At 48.0% G+C, this 20,197-nt stretch overlaps 8 protein-coding genes across 8 annotated transcripts; 5 read left to right on the top strand and 3 right to left on the bottom strand.

Moving 5' to 3' along the window:
- Positions 1-2,817: 2,817 nt before the first annotated feature.
- On the top strand, positions 2,818-3,441 carry EI90DRAFT_3119727 (histone-fold-containing protein; the record flags this gene model as incomplete). Its single annotated transcript, XM_039063241.1, has 5 exons — positions 2,818-2,824; positions 2,882-2,971; positions 3,026-3,233; positions 3,284-3,320; positions 3,388-3,441. The coding sequence occupies 5 exons, from the start codon at positions 2,818-2,820 to the stop codon at positions 3,439-3,441; spliced, it is 396 nt and encodes a 131-aa protein (XP_038919279.1).
- A 1,307-nt stretch (positions 3,442-4,748) lies between these two features.
- On the top strand, positions 4,749-6,495 carry EI90DRAFT_2912204 (inositol phosphophingolipids phospholipase C; the record flags this gene model as incomplete). The annotated part of the gene is made up of 5 exons (XM_039054449.1): positions 4,749-4,825; positions 4,878-5,051; positions 5,116-5,302; positions 5,374-5,493; positions 5,557-6,495. The coding sequence occupies 5 exons, from the start codon at positions 4,749-4,751 to the stop codon at positions 6,493-6,495; spliced, it is 1,497 nt and encodes a 498-aa protein (XP_038919278.1).
- A 248-nt stretch (positions 6,496-6,743) lies between these two features.
- Positions 6,744-9,180, top strand: EI90DRAFT_178380 (uncharacterized protein). Its single transcript, XM_039052191.1, has 11 exons — positions 6,744-7,065; positions 7,134-7,146; positions 7,213-7,477; positions 7,527-7,764; positions 7,812-7,896; positions 7,947-8,101; positions 8,149-8,202; positions 8,264-8,355; positions 8,406-8,500; positions 8,550-8,923; positions 8,984-9,180. The coding sequence occupies exons 1-11, from the start codon at positions 6,991-6,993 to the stop codon at positions 9,137-9,139; spliced, it is 1,602 nt and encodes a 533-aa protein (XP_038919277.1). The 5' UTR covers positions 6,744-6,990; the 3' UTR covers positions 9,140-9,180.
- Positions 9,181-9,573: 393 nt separating this feature from the next.
- EI90DRAFT_3152622 (amino acid/polyamine transporter I) lies at positions 9,574-12,520 on the bottom strand. Its single transcript, XM_039065807.1, has 20 exons — positions 12,091-12,520; positions 11,965-12,038; positions 11,848-11,906; positions 11,667-11,795; positions 11,527-11,606; positions 11,428-11,462; positions 11,311-11,376; positions 11,192-11,250; positions 11,125-11,139; positions 11,045-11,067; positions 10,877-10,983; positions 10,656-10,818; positions 10,577-10,599; positions 10,387-10,515; positions 10,289-10,325; positions 10,221-10,234; positions 10,054-10,172; positions 9,983-10,000; positions 9,821-9,932; positions 9,574-9,772 (listed from the first exon to the last, which is right to left on the bottom strand). Exons 1-20 carry the CDS (start codon positions 12,341-12,343, stop codon positions 9,719-9,721), a joined length of 1,569 nt encoding a protein of 522 aa, XP_038919276.1. The 5' UTR covers positions 12,344-12,520; the 3' UTR covers positions 9,574-9,718.
- Positions 12,521-15,271: 2,751 nt separating this feature from the next.
- EI90DRAFT_3144695 (glycosyl-transferase for dystroglycan-domain-containing protein) lies at positions 15,272-16,780 on the bottom strand (the record flags this gene model as incomplete). Its single annotated transcript, XM_039065181.1, has 8 exons — positions 15,272-15,442; positions 15,497-15,530; positions 15,590-15,703; positions 15,756-15,937; positions 15,986-16,184; positions 16,259-16,358; positions 16,412-16,537; positions 16,699-16,780. The coding sequence occupies 8 exons, from the start codon at positions 16,778-16,780 to the stop codon at positions 15,272-15,274; spliced, it is 1,008 nt and encodes a 335-aa protein (XP_038919275.1).
- A 1-nt stretch (position 16,781) lies between these two features.
- On the top strand, positions 16,782-18,392 carry EI90DRAFT_3045801 (uncharacterized protein; the record flags this gene model as incomplete). Its single annotated transcript, XM_039059433.1, has 7 exons — positions 16,782-16,786; positions 16,934-17,108; positions 17,162-17,269; positions 17,322-17,367; positions 17,393-17,427; positions 17,488-17,808; positions 17,868-18,392. 7 exons carry the CDS (start codon positions 16,782-16,784, stop codon positions 17,961-17,963), a joined length of 786 nt encoding a protein of 261 aa, XP_038919274.1. The 3' UTR covers positions 17,964-18,392.
- Positions 17,988-19,285, bottom strand: EI90DRAFT_3144694 (uncharacterized protein; the record flags this gene model as incomplete). Its single annotated transcript, XM_039065180.1, has 4 exons — positions 17,988-18,392; positions 18,455-18,765; positions 18,872-19,148; positions 19,199-19,285. 4 exons carry the CDS (start codon positions 19,283-19,285, stop codon positions 17,988-17,990), a joined length of 1,080 nt encoding a protein of 359 aa, XP_038919273.1.
- Positions 19,284-20,075, top strand: EI90DRAFT_3152618 (uncharacterized protein; the record flags this gene model as incomplete). Its single annotated transcript, XM_039065806.1, has 4 exons — positions 19,284-19,409; positions 19,464-19,542; positions 19,601-19,716; positions 19,791-20,075. The coding sequence occupies 4 exons, from the start codon at positions 19,284-19,286 to the stop codon at positions 20,073-20,075; spliced, it is 606 nt and encodes a 201-aa protein (XP_038919272.1).
- Between the last annotated feature and the right edge of the window lie 122 nt (positions 20,076-20,197).

The following is a 20,197-nucleotide window of genomic DNA, read 5'->3' as shown; positions in this document are numbered from 1 at the left end:
CAGAGCGAAAGTTATAAAAGTCAGGAAAGAGCCGAAAAACAAAAACCTATACACGGGACCACTAAAGCAAAGGTCATAATGCCTTCACCACACTCGAAGGCAGCAAGTAAAAGAACCGAGAATTAGATCGTGAAGATGCAGCGGACGCGAGAGAATGGAAACGTACCTAAAGTAGTAGAGTGAGATTGGCCTGGGAGCAACTGGAAAGACTACTACTTAAACCTGCAAACTGAGCATACACGGGCGGTCAGTATCCGAAGAGCCATCGGCGGGTATGGCATACGAGAGGACAGGCAGAAATCCCGAAGCGTGCAGCGGACGCGAGGGAAAGGATGTGAGTATACAAGTCTCATTTAATCTCGTGGCTGTCGAGATCTAAAATTATACACCTAGGACCCCCCGCCATCTAGTGGTCAATTTTATCGATGCGGGTATACGTTGGCCGAATGTGTCATCATCATAACTACCGCGGCGGATATACACCTAATCAGGACGTTCTCCACTGCACTGGGAAATCCCTGACATTCGGCTGGGTGTTGTTGGCAAGAAAGCCCATAGGTTTTGCCACAAATGTATCGAGCAACTCAATATTTCATGTGCAAAGATGTGCCGAGATATTGCCATTCTCTGCACGACCGGTGGGCTCTCCATTCGGTGCTGATGGACTTCCGGCAGTAGCGTAGACTGCTGATCCAAAAATATGCGATCACCGAGCGGGTTCTACAGCTGGGCTTTGCGTAACAGTCATGGAAGCGAAAGGCTGGATAACATGTTGGGAATCGCGGACACGTGAAGCATGATGCTACGAAAAGCATCCAGAAGCTGGCATGGGATTCTGGGTATGAGCAGTAAACACAGGTTCAATAGAGACATCCATGAGATATGTCTGGCCGGCTTTTCCCTGAAGGGGATATGGCTCCTGGGCATTTAGCCTGCAGAGAAGTGGGTAATGCAGATCGGCCGCATCCAGAATTCAAAACAGGATAAATCAGAACAATCGTAGTAAACAACGGCGTGCCATCTAGGCAGGTTACTAGCCTCTATTCGTATAGAGTACCCATCTGGCCTTTGATACAGATGAAAGCAAAAGGCCGAGTGTGTCACTGGAGTTGAGGTCGAGGATCCGTTGTCCGGGTTCGATAGCGGAGGTGCTCTCGTTACATGCCAGTGTGTAAATGGCCCACGGTCTTCCGCTCTAACGAACGCGCTTCCTCCGTGCTTACAAAGCAAGGGCACCCAATTCAGTCAATGTAGGCATACTTCCTGTCACCGACACTGATGATTCGTCCAAGGGATGGGATCCATATGATAAATCAGTGTATCTGGAGATCAGTGGCTCATTGTGTGGTGGTAAGGACCAATTCTTTGCCTGCTTGTTTCGCGCTTTGATGAGAACGAGCACAAGTCTGAGACATCCTTGCTCCCCCATTCGATTCTGCGTTTTTGCTATAGGCATTAACCGAATGATGAAGGGGTTGAAATAGGGCCCTGACGAATATTCATAATAATTTGCAAGCTGAACGCGCTTGATTTCTACCTGGTCTCGACCTATCGTTTTCAGCAACTGATGATCCTTTCCTCTCCTCTCAGGAGTACCTCTGGTCGTTAAGTGACTTTCTTTCTTAGTACGAGACTTCTATCCTTGGACATTTCCGCTTCCCATACGTCGGTTGTCTTACATGTGCAAAGCGGTAAATTACACTGGAGAAGGTGGCGAGTAACGCTGAAACAACAGGGAGCAGCAACGAACAGAGTGAAGATTAGGAAGGACTCGAAAAATGAACAACAGACGACAAGAGGAAAACCGAAGGGCTGGGACCCTATCGAGGGTCATAAGAATACTTACAAATGGAACCGCACCCCAAAAAGTGTATGTGGGGGGAAAAGGTAGACGAAATATGAGGTTAAAAGAAGGCATGCAGCGGATGTCGGGAAAAACTTCAGTAGAGAAGACACGAGAGCCGATGCGCACAGCGGACGCGAAATAAGGAAAAGGAGGCCGAAGCGAACATCGGACGCGAGAGGGAGAGGGAGAAAATAAGGAAACATGAAGCAGAGGACAATAAAGCCAGTTTGAGGGATCATAAGAGGTGCAGACTGAACATGCGCGGATGATCAGCGGAAAATGGCGTACGGAAGGTCAGACGGATTAGGCAAGCGTGCCATAGACGCGAGGAAAATGGATGGGACAAGCGCCGCGACCCGGGGCACAACAAGTCTCACAGAAATCTCCTCCTCCATTAAATTCCCATTCCACTCTACTTGGGCCCCGAGACGGAACTCGCCTCTCCCAAGACCATAAATCTCTAGTACATGCACTCATTGGCCGAGCTTGCGAGGCGTTTGTTCTCTCATCGGCCTTTCCGTTTTTGAATGTGTATCTGTACATGTCACATATCAGGCATGTTCTGAAGCAAGTGGCCTGAAGCAAGCTTAGAGTCAGCAATTATTATCGCACTTTGGCTGCTGTTCTGCTTGTACGTACCAAAGTAAGAGTCGCGACTGCGTGCTTGTTGGCAGCACCCACTGCGGCCCAATGCGCTTCGCACTTGAATCTTCATCGCCGTTGCGCCGTCCTCGGGCACAATCTTCCAGAGGAGGGTTTACTGCGTGTTTGTTTGTTTGTTTCTACATATTGTTTATTTATTTCCTGGTTTTGTTTTGGTCCCGATGCGGATGCAACTCCTGGAGTGCTCGTGACTCGAATAGCTCTCTTATAAAGCGCCGTGACTTTGGACTTCTAACCTTCGATCAAGCCTCCCGCGCAACACCTCAACGACAATAATCTTGTTCCCACTGTCTTACTACTAACGAACAATGTCTGGTACGTCGATAAATGGTCGTCTCGCTATCGCGTGCTTATGGCGTCCCCTTCCCGTAGGCAAAGGAAAGTCTGGAAAGGTCGGCGGAAAGAGTGGCAAGTCTGGCGCTGAGGGTGAGAAGGGTACCTCGCGTTCGTCTAAGGCTGGACGTGAGTAATGTCGCGACTCCTCGCAAGGATGCAATCCTGACTTCATCAAACCAGTGCAATTCCCTGTTGGCCGTATCCATCGTCTTTTGAAGCGTGGTAACTACGCACACCGTGTTGGTGCTGGTGCCCCTGTTTACCTTGCTGCCGTTCTTGAGTATCTTGCTGCCGAAATCTTGGAGTTGGCTGGCAATGCAGCTCGTGATAACAAGAAAGCTCGTATTGTCCCTCGTCACCTTCAGCTTGCCATCAAGAATGATGAAGAGTGCGTAGCCTTACAAGTTTCCAGATGTGGAGCCTAACCTGCCATTGTAGGTTGAATAAGCTTCTTGGTCGGTTATTATCTCGCAAGGTGGTGTTGTGCCACACATAGCACCTGAGCTGCGTAAGTGGTCGGCGTCCGTATGTCCTCGTTTTAGTATCTGACACCAATCCTAGTGCCATCGAAAACTAAGAAGGCAGACGAAGAGTGAATTTTTTTCTTGTTGCATTTGTTTATTTTTTGTCTCGTTTGTACTGGTACATTACATTAGTGTACAATGCAATAGCCTCCTGTGTGTTATTGACTCATGGTTAAGCGCTAAAGGGATGGGGCTTGGGTGGCGTTTTTGTCTTGCTGACAGGGTGTAGAATCTGACTCCAAAGTCTGTGAATGAATGTGTAAGCATCGTAGTCTGGGCGCCAGGCAAGCTGGATCGGAATCGCTACCTGAAGACCACTCCAGAACCCCTTATCATGTATTGCATGGTGGTCCTTTGGCGTATGCTATGGTGTAACTCCATGTCTCAAGACCGCAGGTGGTTAATGAATCATCTCCAGCACCACCTATGTGGTGGTTTGATCCCACCTGATCCTTGACCAAATTCATGATTTCTCGGCCTCCATAAGCAGGAATCAACGTATACGATCGAAACCGGCAATTTATTGACGACCCGTAACCTCCACGATCTCAGATATCCTAATATAACATGAATCCCATTCCTACCAGTACCAGGAACCAGCAGTAAACATTAGGGGACTTTCCCATATCGTTCAATACTCCACACAAAGTTCGCATGAGATCCCAAGCATGAAGAAAAGAACGAACACCATGCTTGCCCGCGACATCTGACATATGTCTCCGATTGGTCGATCGATCGGGGGTGCTGATATAGCTGGCAAACCGCAACAACTATTTGGACAGCGCACGCCTAAATGCTGCGCATTGACACAATCGAGGGATGAAGCGCGCTATTGGGCCAAAGTTAATCTGGAGGCATTACCGCTATTGATCGTGACTCCCCCCAATCGCTTGCCCCACTAGGCGATCCCCACGAGCTTCCAACACATCGTCATACATACAGCTTTTAAGGTGGTGACGTCCTCACAATGCGCAGACACCAGAGAAAGGCCGGCGACGGCGCCGAGACAAGAGTTTTTTCGCAGCATTGACGAAAGCAACAGAACACCCCATAGTGAAACTGTGCAAGAACCTTGTCAGGACGGTGAGGCTGGTATACCGATAATCTTGTGCCTAGACCTGAACAAGCTCTTGGGGCAGTAAACACGAAAGCTGCGCACTAGGCAGGTTACCAGCCTCTATATAGATGTGCATGGAGGCTACTATGATTGGCTCCCGACCCCTGCCTTGAAGGGGACAGAATGCTGCGAAAGAGTTCCGTAGCCCATTGGGCCCGCGACGCTGAGATATCGAGGATTCTCCACTAAGGTGTCTGCGGCTAAACCCGTAGGCTGACCAAACTGCCTTGTGTCCATCCTGGAGCTCTGATGGTCATTTGACATGGAACTTTCGACGACACCCGGGGCATCTAGCGCGAAATCCGACGAAACCATCAAAGTTCTGTCACTTAATTGCTGGTATTTGCTGTGAAAGTGCGCGTGCGTTGGGACTGAACTGATGCATTTGCAGGGGTTTAAAATACATATCTCAGGACCGGACTCACCGCCTGCAAGCCATCGCAGAGGAACTCTACAAGTCACATTACGATTTGGTAGCCTTACAAGAGGTTTGGGTCACTAGTGACTACCAGACGATCCGTGTCATATTGTCAACAATCCTTCCATTTGCGAAATTTTTCTATACGTGCGTAAGAAATTCAAGTCCAAGATTTAATCCATCAGATTTTGATGGATGGTGGCGAACCTAGTGGCGCTCTGGGCTCTGGTTTGGCCATATTCTCCCGATATCCCATACTTGAAACCCACACGCACCCCTATGCACTGAATGGTGCCCCAATTGATGTTGCGGCTGGTGATTGGTTCGTGGGGAAGGCAGCAGTCAGTATTGTGATATCACATCCAATGCTAAACCAGGTAGAAGTTTTTAACACTCACGTAAGCTTTGTTCACCGCTGTAATAGCATTTTGACCGACCCCGTGCTCCTGACTGATTCGTCGTCCCCAAGATGTATGCCAAAGGAGGAGACGAGGGCTCCGAAATTCACCGAGCCCATCGAATCGTTGGTGCATGGGAGCTCACGAAATGGGTTCGTCTGTCTGCAGCACTTGGGAGACATGTTATTGTTGTAAGCATGGATTATTGACTCCTGTCGGTAAACTCCTAACTTTTCCTACGCATCTCAACTAAGGTTGGTGATTTTAATGATGTTCCTGCCTCCCTCGCAATCACGCTAATACGAGATCACGCGTGCCTGACGGACGCGTGGACCGCAACTCATTCTTGCGGCCTATCTCCCCCCGCTGGCTCCGCCCTTTCCGCAGAGCATGCAATCCAGGAATTCGGAGTCACAGCTGACTCACCTCTGAATACATATACTGCCAACAAAACTCTGGACCCCTCAGCTAAGCGGTGGCAGGGCAAGCGACTTGATTACGTCTTCTACCGTGGGCCATTGAGGACGACGGGAAACACGTCCATTCTCGTGAATGACCGCATTCGGTTCATCAATGGGCATTCTGATGATGATCAAATCTCACCGCATATTGATCCGGTGTTGCATTGCGTTGCATCGAGGGTCGTCTTGACATCACAGGTCCCTGGCCATCGTTTCTCTTTTTCAGACCATTTTGGCGTAGAAGCGATTCTTAAAGTTCGATCATCACCCGCCGCATCATCGTTTATCCCGCATCTCCCAGCGGCTCCACCTGTTTGGGGTCCCAAATCGGCGGCGCCAAGTTCACAGCCGTATCATGATGTTCTTCCGGCTCCTATAGCTGCCGATCCTCCAGAACCCAGCTCCCCGGAAGGTGGCCATATGTCACAACACACACTCAATCGTATTCTTCAAAACCTTACAGCCGCTTATCGTTTGTCACAACTTAACTCAAAACGCCATCTGGGGGTATTTGTTTTGTGCGTAGTGGGGGAAATTGTCCTTATTGTCGGTTCAGCCTGGCAACCCCTAAATGCCGTGAACCCCCTGATTGTTTTAACGGGGTGCATACTTGCGTGGCTGGGCACGACTATGCTTTACTGCGGTTTCATCTTCGGGAAATGGGAAATCAACGCGCTAATGACTGTCATCGAAGAGTTGGAACTATTTAAGGGACGCTTAGAGAATGAGTAAACATTGACGAGGAATGATTCGAACGTGCCGGTCCTACAATTTTACCACGAGCGAACGGTTACCCCTCATGTCATTTTGAATCGCGATCCATGCCTTCCGCTTTCATCCGGTTTCACATCACAATTTCCTTTTTCATAACGTGGTCCGGCGCTCTTCAACAGCAGTCCAAACAATCTGCCATTTTCCGTTTGATCTCAATGGCCCCGCTCACTGCCGTCATCTGTCAATACCCTATTTCATAAATCGCTATTGAGCAATAAGTCTCGACGAAAAATCCCTTATTCCAGTTACTCTGAGCGGACCTTTGTTTCGGGTTTGGAGTCTCCGCGTTGCTCTGAGCCGCTCGCCGTCAATGGATGAAGCAGGATTGTGTGGGATCCATCAATTGACACAATATCAGTTACGTCTTGACCAACAGCTCGCTCTTGAGTGAATGTAGTGCCGCATGTATATAACTTCAACGATTGGTATCGATGGTGCGACACCACCAAGCTCATGGATCCCTCTCTGCCCCAGAATGATACGTTACGACGTGGAAGTGCTTGTCTCCCATGCAGGCGAAGGAAGCAGGCAAGCGTATATATCAATATTTACCCGAACGATCCTGACCGCCACTCAATCGAACTTCGATGAACCAGAAATGTACTGCAGGTTCGATCCCCACTCAAGTAGTCTAGCGTCCTTGTTATGATCCTCACAGTGTTCTTGGTTCCTCAGAACGTCCTTCATGCGGCCAATGTGTGAGGGGTTCCCGACAATGTCAGTATGACCTTCCCCAAGCAAGTTTGGAAGAACGCCTTCAGCGACGCGTGGATGCACTAGAAAACCTCGTGGCTTCTTATTCACAGATTACGCCCGTGCATGGCTATGTTCCGGGAAATCCTCAATCCCAAGTGCCACTTGCTGGGACAGCCCCTGGTGGCTCTGGGCATGGTCAGTATAGCAGCTATACGAACGTTCCACCCGAACTGGTAGATCACCTGTCAGTGGGTTCCCTGAGATTTTGAATTTTAAAGCTGATGAATCAGTAGTCTGGCGACATTTTTCAAATACTCGTACCAGTTCAACTTCCCCGGAAATGAACCCAACTTTAGGGCTGCGATGCAATTCCCGAGTTCAGACCCCCGCAGTCCGCATCCATCTTTACTAAATGCGATGCTCCTCGTTGCTTGTAGATGGTCCAATCGCGGGACGCTAGAACTTGAGACCTATCTCTCCAACAAAGCAGTGTCGGAGCTCAATAACTCACAAGGTGACGCTGCAAGACTAGTAAGTTGGTGTTCTTTCACCTCAAACACCTTCCTGACCACCACCAGATAAACACGGTCCTTGCCGCGTCACTTCTTTGCAGATACAGTCTGCTCGTAGGCCAGCTCGCCCGAGCAAGCTATCTTGCGAGTAGTAAGTCCTTCTACTATCGTCTCGATTGACTATACTAAATTTATTGAAAGGTGCGTTAATGTTTGCAAAGAGCTGCGGGCTTCACCGGCTGCCAGTGCATTGGGACGATCGGTCGCCCGATGAAGGAACTATGTTCTTGCTCCCCCCTCCTCAATCTAAGAGTGACTTCTGCTTGCGTATCAGCGTGTGGTGGAGTGTTTATTTAGTGAGTACGAATCAAATCGATGGGCGATCGTGGCTCATCAACCACAGCTGGATAAGGATGTCTGTCATGTATGTGGTATCGCGTCGTCGGTGCTGGACGAGGTCAGGCAGGCTACCAGCTGACTTATTAGTTGTGTCTGCTGACCTTTTTTTCTGAAAACAGGAGATTTGCACCCCATGGCCTTCAGAATTCGCCTTCTTTGAGAATGCGAATGCAGGCATGACTCTACCCCACGTTTTCGTTTCAAATCAGATGTCCGTCCATTTCGAAGGTGTTCCGTCGTGTACGCTGATTTTTTCTTTAGGGTGATGAACATCGAGGATTTATTAATATGCATGAAAGCCAAGGCTGTCGCCCTACATGATGCTGCAAGACGTGAATATCGATGGCTGCGAGAAGGTGTGGGCCCCAATATCTTGTAGACTTGCTTGTCCTAATTCTGGTTAAGGGCGCTACCGCACATGGCAAGATTATGTCTCCAGGAAGCAACATCTTGAAGCAATCCTATCCGCGTTCCAAAGATCGCTCGCTTCAGTTGATCCTAAACAGTTTCTTTCGTCCGTCGGGTCTCGCAATAATCTGCACACGCCTGATGTTTCTGCCATCCACCATACCCTATTATTTGCGCACTCGTCCCTTCTGGCAGCACAGATTACTCTGCATTTAGCCGGATCGGAAAGGACGGGTGATTTGCGAGCGGCTAGGGAAAATGCGTACTTGATGGCAGCTCTCGTACGACGAGGCATGGATGTGGATCGTGCCAAAGGTTCTCCCCGCACTTCTGGGCAACTGGACGCAAAGGACATATATTGGCACTGTGGGGTGAGTCACCTTTGCGATAATCATAATGAGCGAACAACTGACAAGCCATTGATCATACAGCCTTGTTGGGATGTTGCATTGGGTGTCCTAAGGGAAGAACAATCAAGTTGGGATCAAGGTTCCATCACTAGTTCAGATCATCAATCTGCAGTGCGCGCGCACATCTCCGTTCTGTCACACGCTTCAAAGCGACTGCAAGACTTCGCGAGACGGTGATGGGGCTTGAAATAACCACGCATATAGCGCGAAGCGCAATTCACTTCAACAACTTTCACCCTTTAGATAGCCTGTAGGAAGATTATTGTATAGCGTAGATACCCCCATGTCCTATTCGGTGGTGTTCTGTATACGCCGTATTTTTAGGAAGGTAATATCGAACTTCATTTAGAGAATACACCTCAACCATCTCCGTCTTTACGGCGGATCAGTGAATCCCGCCAGCCGGCAAGAGATTGCGAGGCATCATCTACAACCTGGTGGGCACCACAATGGTGCAGAGCGATCCTGATGCCAACGCAACGTCCGATTGGTCCTACTCCCGATATTAAGATGTCAGCTTGCGGTGGTGCATGTTTAACAGATTCACTCTTGATTTAACATTGTTCCTGGCCGGCTGCACATGTCATAGCGAGGCGATGCCATCCTGATTTGCCTTCGGTCCATAATATTGCATACTGAAGTAAATTACAACCAGGCCCAAATATGACCCCATCATAGAAACGGTGTCGATTTAGTAATTAGGATCCCGACGCTTAGTAGTGATGTGTAAACGTGGGGGGGAGCTGATTTTGCCACTTAAGTATTCTCCGTCTGATTGCCTGCGTAATGAGCTGGCCAATAAGTGCGTTTCTGAAATACAAATGAGTAGGTTTCACGGATCCGTGATTGCCCGCCTACCCCACAAAGATTGTACCAGACTCCGCTAAATACTACCACGCCAACCATAATTGGCCCAGCATAATTCATAGTGCTAGATGTGACCGGATATACTTGAGGCATGATGAGGATTCTGCATCGAGAAGTCAGGCAAATATGACTAATTGAATCGGGGACACCCACCCAGTTTCGAAAATCGTCCTGCAGACGAGGATGTAAGTTCTTCAAGATCGCACGAAAATCTTACGACATACCACAGAATGGCATATGCATTGATGGCATACCCCCAGCGCCCAAGATAAAATGGGCCTGGTTGGAAGCGTATCTCACAGGATCCAGAGAGGTAACCATATAACTTCCCTGCGGTCGGAATCTAGAAGGTTTCTCAGACAGGTGTTAAGACTTGGAAAACAACTCGAACAATGTAAGACAGATCTATTGATTGATATGTCAGACTGCAACAGGTTCAGCGTGTGATAAGCTCCTTACCAAGGGCCACAGCAGTGATGCTGAAAACGGCATTTATCTGCATTTGGTGTCAATTAGTCAAATAACCAATTTTGTTAAGTAGCCGTTGGGTCCCGCACCGCCGTGTAACTGGCGAGATATAGTAGTCCGAACAAACATTGGAGGATGACAGTAACAACCAATGCGTTCATAGGCGTCTCCGTGACTCGCCAAACCCTACTGAGGATGCGCTTGTCTGGAAACGCGCCCTTTGAAGCTTAGTTAGTCATCCCGTCCAAAATGAGGGATGAAGATGTTTCTTCTACTCACATCACGCGAAATGGCGTACATACCTGTCATTCAGTTAATTGAATGACATGCTCTTACAACCAAGTTGGCAAACACTCACTTCGTACGCAAGCCAGCTGCACAGCCAAGCTGGTAAAGATCTGGATTAGAATAACAAAGCTCCAAAGTACGAGTGCGCCATTTTTCCCCAAGGTATCCCATAATATCTGAGGGAAAACCATGCTGGTTGGCCCGGGGAGGGCCTTCAGATCCCTAATACCATACTGCGTGCCAAAGATATGATACCGAAATGTCAAAGTATTGGGATGGGACTGAACTCACACATAATGCGACAATCACCCCAAAACCAATGACTCCGGTGGAGACTAATGAAACGATTATAGAGACAGGAGCTGCAATGGCTGCATGCTTGATCTCTTCTGATAAATCTACATATATATTTCCTCAAATCAGTATATTTTGATATTTTCCACATTCCGCTGGCCCTACGCGCGACACCATCATAATCCGTCCTGATCGATGCAAATCAGCTAGCTGAGGCAATGTGCAACATGATCAGATTGCCTCACATTACCCATTGTACACTGGAAGAAGATCATTCAGAAGCGGTATCATCCAAGTTCAAGTGTGACATACCAAAGTAAACCTAAAAAGAAAGCGAAAGGTTTATTTCCCCATCCGCTTCCATCAACAATCTATCAAAGACCAAAATGACTCATTTGGCATTGGAGCGTACATGAACAATGAATATTCACCGCGGTCCAAACAAATCTTGATGAAGCAAGTGCGTGCCGGTGAGCAGCACCTATCGGCACCGCTATCTGGGGTGTCGCCGCTCAGTTTTCGGGAAAGGGTGCTTGGACAGTACCCACAATAACAGTCAACGAAGTGGCGAGATTGACCCACACTTGAGATTCGGTACAGCGTCAATTATGGCGATATTATTTTGGCGACGATGATCAACAACATACTCCAGAGCGATGTTGGTCCATTGAGCGTGCGAGTCGGAAGCGCATTAAATGCACCCATTAATACGTTCAATAGACAGTATCTGGACAGTTTTTAGAATTAGGAGCGATGGACAGGTTTATGGAAGCTATATCTAACTCACAAACCCAGTACCTCCCCTTTCGTTGCGGTAAAATTTCCATCTTTCGCAATGGTAACTGCAGCCCAAACCATTTGACTGCAGGCGAAGTTTCCCGATGCGGGTACAGCAAGTTGTCCGACGGTAGTGATCCTTTGATATGGAGTAAAATTGATGATAATACTGCCTGAGCCAACGCCCTCACCACGCATTCACATATGTAATGCCCTTCCCGTATCGGTGGCCGGCGAACACATATCCAGTCTATATCAAGTACGTTAACTTACTCTCGCATGAGTATAAAACGGAAGGAGGAACACACTGCGCCATATGCACCGCTACTCGAAGGGTACGCCGACACGAGTTCGGCTACGGAAACAGCAATCGCGAGGCAACCTTGAACAAAATTGAATCCTGAGCCCACGAGGATGAATTATCATGAAGTTACCCCAAAAACCTAGAAACCAGGTCCAAATCGCGGAGGCAGGTCCACCAAGAAGAATAGGAGTATTGACAGTACTAGCGATCGTAGCAACGCATCCGAAAATTGAGAATGCGATTGATAAGGTGCTCCATGAGGTGAGCTCTCGCCGAAGCTCCCGGGAGATCCCTAATCGTGTTAGAGCTGCGTCGTCAGTGTCTAGGACCTGAGTAACCTCAAAATCGACCTCCAAGGGGGTTTTCTCTCTTTCAACGCTCATTACAAAACAAGGACATCCCAAATGATCGAGGCGCCCATTGAATTAGATCTTGTGGGGTTACTTCCGACGCAATTCATACCTTATTCCTGATTAGGACGCAAGGCGCTTAACATTGGCAATAGACATGCTCTCTACTTTAGCAGAGGCTGGGATTCTGCCTAACATGCTCGAAGGATGACCTCACTAACGTCCAATCCTATCCTTAACGTAAGACATCCCAAATACACACCCATGTCACCACCCAGAGTTAATATTGGGTGGTTAAGTAGATCATAGAGTTGCAAGCTGCGTAAGATGTTGGACTGGCGTGCCGCGCCTTTCCCGAGAACGACCGAAGGCTCCCTGAAGGGGAGGTGATATTTGAAGACTCGATTAATCAAGCTAAAAGTGCATCTACTCAGTGGTCCACTGTCGCATCAAGGAGGCAGAACTTCAACACCACAACGGAATCATGATGGCCCTTTCACAAAGGGTCAGTCATCTGGGAAAATCGCGTGTGGTGCTCCGATGGTGCCAAAATGGGGTGCGGCAGCCCCAACGGCATGGACTTTGCAAAATGACTAAGTGTAGATATTAAGGTTCCCATGGTCTAGTTCCGCATCAGAAAATCCCCCTCTCCAAGCCGGAGCGATACCCCTTTCTAATCCTTCTCCTAGGAGTAGGTCTCTCCTGAATGGGATTGCAATTCAATCTAACAACTAGCAGGCCCAGCGGGCGGTTTGGCCCGTCCGTCAACGTTGTTGGCCGCTGATCAGTGTTGATGTGGATGTTGTCCCTCCAAATTAGTTATCAACGCCGAAAGTGATAAGTATGTTCACACTTTCGGAAGTGATTCGCATCCCACAGCATCGCAGCCATGCCCGAGCCAATTGAGACTGGTCCCCACCAACACGATGGTATGCATAAAAAGTAGAGCCCCCCGTTGGGCTGTGCACTCTCACACGGTGATCGCCTGCCTGAACGCAAGCGGACGTCCGTACGTGGCAGAAGGAAATGATACGATGGGCCTTTAGTTCACGCGAGCAGAATTAGCGATGAGCAGGAGACAAAAAAAACGGCTCGTCCGATTTGGATGAGGAATTCTCCTAATTGACTATTTAGGAAACTAGCGATCGTTCATCATTCATTTGCTGCCATTTTCGGACAATCACATGACCCTCAGACGATTGCTGTATCGCGGAGTTGGCCGAATCTATTTGTCTATTTGTCGGTAAGATAAGATATAGGATTTAAGGATAAACCACTGCCTCTGTGGACAAATTGAACAAGTACGTCAACACGGCCACGCGTGGACGTGCAACATTCTCGAAAGTCGTGGAACCGGGTTGCACCAAACACTCCAAGGCGCTAAATTCTACAATCTAGGTCGCTGCAGAAGCTTTAGTAAGCCTGGCACACTTTCACCTTGACCAGGGATTTACAAGGGTTCTCGCCAAGAACAGCAAAGCGATTAGGCTTGTTTTGAACCTCACGCGGGGGAACCGACGCCCTCGAGGACGTTCACTTGGTCCCATGCTCCTGGAGCACTGAGGAGCTGTACCCTTGCAACTTAGTTCTCTCGTTGCTCAACCCATCCTTCCGTCCGTCCTACAGTGATTTCGTGATGTTCGTCTACAGGAGTACGTGAGAGGAGGAATGGTAAACTGCAAACCGTTATGTGTACCCCACCCCAGCACGCGGACGTGAAAACCAGACCGTTTGTTAGTCGACTAGGGTAGCGTGGTCAAGGTAGGATGACGTGAAAGACGACGAGCCATACGGGACAAACCGGAGAGAAGTTGCTGGATTCCTCGAATATGCTTAGAGTACTGCGTGCGAGCATAGATGTCTCCTCGACATGAGACCATCTACATTTAGGCTTCCAAATTGTCCTGTATCCGAGGAGAATCTAGGAACTGCAGATAACACGTACTCAGCCCGGGGGTTGATGTGAGGAATCGCACATTGTTTTCTCCCTTTCGAGAACCTGGAATATTTTGGGAATTCACGTAGTTGTGATTTGCAATGATGGAATGGAATGCCACAGCTGAATATGAGAATGACTTTTCTGCCGAAGAGGTCTCCGCACTCATTAGTATTATGACCCGATGTAAAAAAAAAAAAAAAAAAAAAAAAAAAAAAAAAAAAAAAAAAAAAAAAAAAAAAAAAAAAAAAAAAAAAAAAAAAAAAAAAAAAAAAAAAAAAAAAAAAAAAAAAAAAAAAAAAAAAAAAAAAAAAAAAAAAAAAAAAAAAAAAAAAAAAAAAAAAAAAAAATGTGAGAGTGAGCCAAATGATATAGAAATATGATCAGACAGCGCACACCTCTTTCATGCAAAGTAGCTCTCGCTCGCACAGTTTTCTCTCCTCAACTTAGATCTTCCGCATGAAAATAAAAAAAAAGCAACAATAATATATGAAACATACTAGCATGATGATGCAGACAACACGAGATGCGGAGAGGGTGTAGAGCAGTGATCGTGAAAGTTAGCTTCAAAGCGATGCGCCAGAAAGGCTGGATTCAAGCAGAGTTTGAATTTGGAACGACTTCCGATGGCTGCGAATATAACACAAACCTCGGCCCTTCAATTTGCATTGTCTAGGGTGACTACAGAAACAAGACAGGTGATATGACTTTTTGGCCAAGAATAAACCCGAAGCTCGTGTTGGAAATGTGAGTCACCGGAGACATATGTGGAGGATGTGACTAAGCGCCCACTTAAGTGCTGCGCATAGAAAGCTCCGGATTGCCATCACATAGCATAAATATGGGTGCTTTAGCACCGTATGTTCTTTAGTTTCTTCTCTCATTCTATATTACATCTGGACTGCGAGTGGTTACCATATTTGGAACGCCGGATTTACGACACAGCACGACAAGGTTACAGTTTGGAGATATGGTGGGACAACAGCTAGAGGGGCCTGTTCAGCAACCAAGAGTTCTACATGTGTTTAGGCACTGACTTCTTTGACTGCTCCAGGAACACCATCGATGTGGATACATTCTGTCCTTACGTTTTCACCTTTCTGCAGCTCCAGCGTCCCATCCAGCAAACGTTGCATGAAATACCGGAGGCATGTCTCTGCTCGGAAATCAGCGTAAACCAGACTATTGTACTTGCGCTGGCGCACGTAGTTAGTTTAGTGTGAGCCCTCCTCAGAGCAAAGAAAGCATACCTCATAGGTACGGGTTTTTTCGGCATAAATATGACTATCAAGCAATGGGCGGTGTTAGAGGTTTCCGAAACGGAGCAGTGGGGACTCTGCAACCTTCTGTGAATCACGAAATCATCGGGTAATACGTAGAAGGATATCCCAGACAAGTACATGCCAAACAGACAAGCTGCTTTGTTGCTCCCATATCCAACGAAACGTTCATCGCACCTAAAAACAAGAATGTTGCATTATATGGGCAATATCACAGAGAGTATTGTACCAAGGTGCCGAGTCCCTCTTAAAAATGATATAGGGTTCATAAGAGTATTGATAATCAGTGACACGATAGACATGCCCGGCTGGAGCCTCATAGTATTTGTCGTAGTTGGTGCTGTGATGCCCTGGTAGCCAAGAGGCGTGAAACATATTCAGCTTTCCATTCTGGACTAGAGAAAGGAGCCCCTTCTATGGAGTTTAGTGCTTTATACGCGTCGAATCGAAGAATTTTACCTCCTTGTCCTTCGGGAATGTACTGGGATCGATCCCATCCCTTTGGTCCGTGAATTCAAAGGCAGGAACAACCAGAGCCACATCTCCCATTCTTAGTTTAGAAATTACATCCTGGCTCTCCAGGATTCTACTCCTGAAATCGGTGCATATGCTGAAGTCCACATCAAGCATCATGACGTAGTCGGTCCTGGCATGCAATCTCGCGATATTCCGCCAAAGTTGAATTGACGTTCAAATGGATCCAGCACCAAATGGACGTCAACAAATTTCGACATCGCAGGAATGGTTTCGTAAAGACTATGCAGACTATCAAGAAGAGAGCTGACCTCAGATCGTGGACCCGAGGAAACGTGCACAGCAACAGAAATGGGTCCTAATCACACAGGTCATTTATTATTCCCTGTCTTATTTGGTAATGCTAGGCACCGTGATAGCTCTGAGCAAGGTCTGAAAGTATGTGGAATCGGTTTCCTGTCACTAGAGTAGTGATAGTTATGTCCTCCGCAGGGAAACGATGCGATGCACGATAGTAGTAAGGGACAACACGGCCGGCTGCATGGAGTTAGCGAAAAGCTTCGACAAAGTAAGGTTATCATAAGGGTCTAAAACGCGGAGAGGATTGTCAGCCCCAGCTTCAGCGCGACCCAATGTTTCGAGGCGAGGAAAGGATGAGGCAGCAATGGTTATAACTAAGAAATGATTCTTGATAGCACCTAGGAGAAGGGGCAGAGAGACTACGACGTAGAGCGCTTTCATCCAAGTCAAGATAGGATGCTCCCTGAGGATGGAAAGCATGATGGCGTTGTGAACTTGTCCCAGTGACGCATCGTGATGCCCAAATAACCATACACAATGGGCTACAAGTCCCGATCTAGACCAACCGACGTGGTGTTCGCCACGCTTCTATCATTGCAAACTTCCTTAGGCTGGCTTCCACTTGAGCATGAGGCGCTCGCACACTCTAAAGAACGCGCACCGCACGTCCATTGCCTCTAATGCCCTTGCCAATGAAATTGGGACTCTGCGTGAGGACCGCACTGAGGTGACACAATCTGAGATGATGAACGCGGTCGAGGCTTCGTTGAGGACAGAGCTTTTTGAGAAAGACCGCGAGAAGGATCGTGTACGCGCATATCATCTTCCTCGTCACTTCTGCAACTTACGTTTAGTCGCCAGCTGCTCGATCAGATCCTCTCGTTGCAGGTGCAGCTCGCTCAAAGGCCACCTTTGTCTACTCTTCAAGAGCTGGAAAACGAGAAGAAAACACTGGACATGATTTTATTGGTATCTCTACGTCATCTTGGTTTTCCTGCTCAGTCTTACTCATCTATGGCAGGGCACGCAACGAGAAAATGAAAAGATGATGGCAGAATTGGAACGTAGTAAGAAACGCGAAAGATGTTGGAGACGGGCTCAAGAAACTCTACGGAGAGAATTGGCAGGTATGGTGTGCATTAAAACATGTGCACTGAATGGTGCTGACGGGTCAGATGCACCAATAGTCATCATTGAACATCTCCTCTACCGACACATCAAATACAAATGCCACAGTATACTCACGGAATCCGGGATTATCAACGTTAGGTGGCAATCCCAACTGCTCCATGTCCTCTTTATCACTCTCCTCGGTTCCTGTTCCACGGAGATGGCAAGGAAAAATCCTCCCAACTTCGCTCACCGGTATCCCACACGTCGATTCGGATGAAGAAGACGGAGAACGTGAGGATAGCACTGATCCAGAAGACGAGGCTGTCGAGCTCGAGGCTGAGCCAACGCCCCGAGAGAAAGCCTTGGAACAAGAGCTCAAGATGATGAAAAGGCAGGTGGAACAGGCACGGCTCCTATTCTAGGGATGGACAAAAGACTAGTGGAAAGAGAAGAGCATCTGACAAAGGTAATTCAACGCGCAGAAACGGAAAGCAAGGGGCTGGACGCCAGATTGAGAGAGTTGGATGTCAACGCCGATGCCAGTTCGTGAGCTACATGAGTGAGAGATGCAGGACTAGTTGTCGCCGTAGACTACTTCGGGTTCGTCGGTGTCATCTTCCCAGTCCTCCTCAGCATGAGGGAAATCGTTCCTCTTCCTAATTTTCCCACTCAGTTTCGGCACCACTCGTGCATGATTGCCTCGGACGAATGCCCCATAATTATCGCGAATGCGCCTGATTGCCCCGGGATTACTGGTACTGGCTTCTATTTCTTCCTCGCTTTCCTCCACTTTCCATTTCTTAACTCGAGCAATAACCAGGAGCATTTTCCATGTTTGCTCTGCGCAGTGCTTGGCATCGTTGAAGTCGGACTCAACGAGGATGCGATTGGGGGCACAAGCTTGAATCAGATTTTCGTGCGACTGCGAACGAGTGTTGATGACAGCGGAGAGGGAGATGTAAACGTTGTTATGGGCTTTCTAACCATCACATAGCATTGTTTCAGGCATGTCACGATCGGATACGAACTATTAGTCCTTACTTCAATCTCGCGCCATGTTTCGGCTCTGAGTCCACATGAATGCAGATCGAAACTAATACGGTCCCATGCCTCTCCGTGCTGGCTGCTACATCGTTTCAGGAGTTCCACGGTGGCTTGCTGAGCCTTGACGCTATGCATACTAACATTCCTGCCAAACTCTACGGCCAATCCTATCTGAGCCTCCAGTATCGCAAGTTGGTGCTCGAGGGGGACAGTGAAACTTGAAAGACGACGATTTTCATAGGAAGGATTGTTACGATCTCCAAATGGCGTGAATGGCAGTCGAAATGAACGGTCCAACCCAACCTCGCCTGTAAGGTAATCTCAGCATATGATAGTCGTCGTCAGAAGCTCACAAGCCTAGCATCGCATTCGGGAATCGCTCCAAATTTGATCGGACAGATGCCAAAATTTCACTTAGAGGTTTAGGCTCGGGGAGGGAAGAAAGGACTGTCTTGAACTCTTCGTCTGATAGAGCATTATCCGAACTTCGTTCAGGAAGTAGTAATGCAGCGTAATGCGCTGCCTTGGGTTGAGGTGGACTTTCAAGTGAGACAGTGTGAGAGACCCAAGGATGCCAACCAAAGCAAGGAATGATTTTGTGGGGCCATTTTCTTGCGAGGTCGGCTACAAGTTGCTGATCGGAGTCCCGCGACGCCATCGCGCAAAGTCGAAGGGGAAGTGCATCTATATCCTAATGACTCATTAGCCACACAACGGGGAGCAGTCAAGGGAGCCTGGGACCTCGTCGATGATCTGCGTATCAGTTGGATGACAATGGACATCCACGAGATGCGAAATTAGTGGGGGATATTGACGACCCGACGTCATGACCAAGCAGAGGCGGAAGCAAACTCAACCAGCAGACGGACGAGCGCCCACTAAGGCCAGGGCGTGCAGCCTTCTGGAAATGAACGAAGCCAATGGTTCTAGCGAGCTTCTAGACAAAGACCAGGTGAGCGGATATTGGTGTTCGCGTAACAGTATCCCAACCTTTCCCCTGCTACAGTTCCTTGGAAGACTGAGGACTCTCTTTGAAACGACAAATAAAGATAAGAAGAACTCTGTGTGGATGACTCACAAACGCTGTAAGTGGCTTATTATGCTTTGACGATCAAGGGACGACTAACACCTTTCATGTCCAAGTGACATATGGAGGCGGTGACACGAACATGACGGGTCCCGCAGATGAACCTGATTCGAATGAGTATGCTTGCATTATCAAAGCAACGAATGGGAAAGGTGCCAAAATATCTACTCAGGTGTGTTACTGGTGGCCAAGTTTGTGAGGCTCTGTATGTCACGGTTTACCAGCGGTTCTGGAATGCATCTCCAGGTTAAGCCAAGCGAGTTGGACAGTTTTTACGTTGCCTATGGCTCTCTCCTAAAAGCATCAATGCCAAGTCTCAAAAAGCGCGATAAGAAGAAAGAAAAGGCTCGTCACGAGCAAACCCTTCTTCGTCGGAAAAGGCTCGAAGAGGATGTCATTCTGGCTGGTCCAAAACGGGGAAAGGGTCGCCGGCAGTACCAGCGCAAACTGAAGGCAGTCATCACTCAAACGCAGATTCGCAGTAGGATAGCCGAACGGGAAAAAGACAGAGCAGAGCAACGGACAGCGTGAAAGACTTGGTCTCGCTTTGCATATCATAATTAGAATTGGGTGCTAGCGTTAACTTCGCTTTCTTGTTTGCTCAATCTTTCTTTGACTTCAAACTTAACGTGTATCATGTACAACGAAATCGG

Source organism: Cantharellus anzutake (assembly GCF_015039405.1).
Source record: "Cantharellus anzutake strain C23 chromosome Unknown EI90scaffold_11, whole genome shotgun sequence".
In the NCBI taxonomy this organism is placed as follows: Eukaryota; Fungi; Basidiomycota; class Agaricomycetes; order Cantharellales; family Hydnaceae; genus Cantharellus; species Cantharellus anzutake.
The sequence above is the reverse complement of the archived record's forward strand: the minus strand, read 5'-3'. Positions and strand labels throughout refer to the sequence as shown.

Bases quoted from the DNA above. Each gene is read 5' to 3' on its own strand.
- EI90DRAFT_3152622 (XM_039065807.1), bottom strand. From the start codon at position 12,343: ATGAGCGTTGAAAGAGAGAAAACCCCCTTGGAGGTCGATTTTGAGGTT. The intron at 11,377-11,427 runs GTGGGTACTGTC...GCGACACCCCAG, and splicing joins CCACTTCGTTGACTGTTATT to ATAGCGGTGCCGATAGGTGC. The intron at 9,773-9,820 runs GTAGGCGGGCAA...TTTGTATTTCAG, and splicing joins TCTGGTACAATCTTTGTGGG to AAACGCACTTATTGGCCAGC.
- EI90DRAFT_178380 (XM_039052191.1), top strand. From the start codon at position 6,991: ATGGATCCCTCTCTGCCCCAGAATGATACGTTACGACGTGGAAGTGCT. The intron at 8,102-8,148 runs GTGAGTACGAAT...CATCAACCACAG, and splicing joins TGTGGTGGAGTGTTTATTTA to CTGGATAAGGATGTCTGTCA. The intron at 8,203-8,263 runs GTCAGGCAGGCT...TTCTGAAAACAG, and splicing joins CGTCGTCGGTGCTGGACGAG to GAGATTTGCACCCCATGGCC.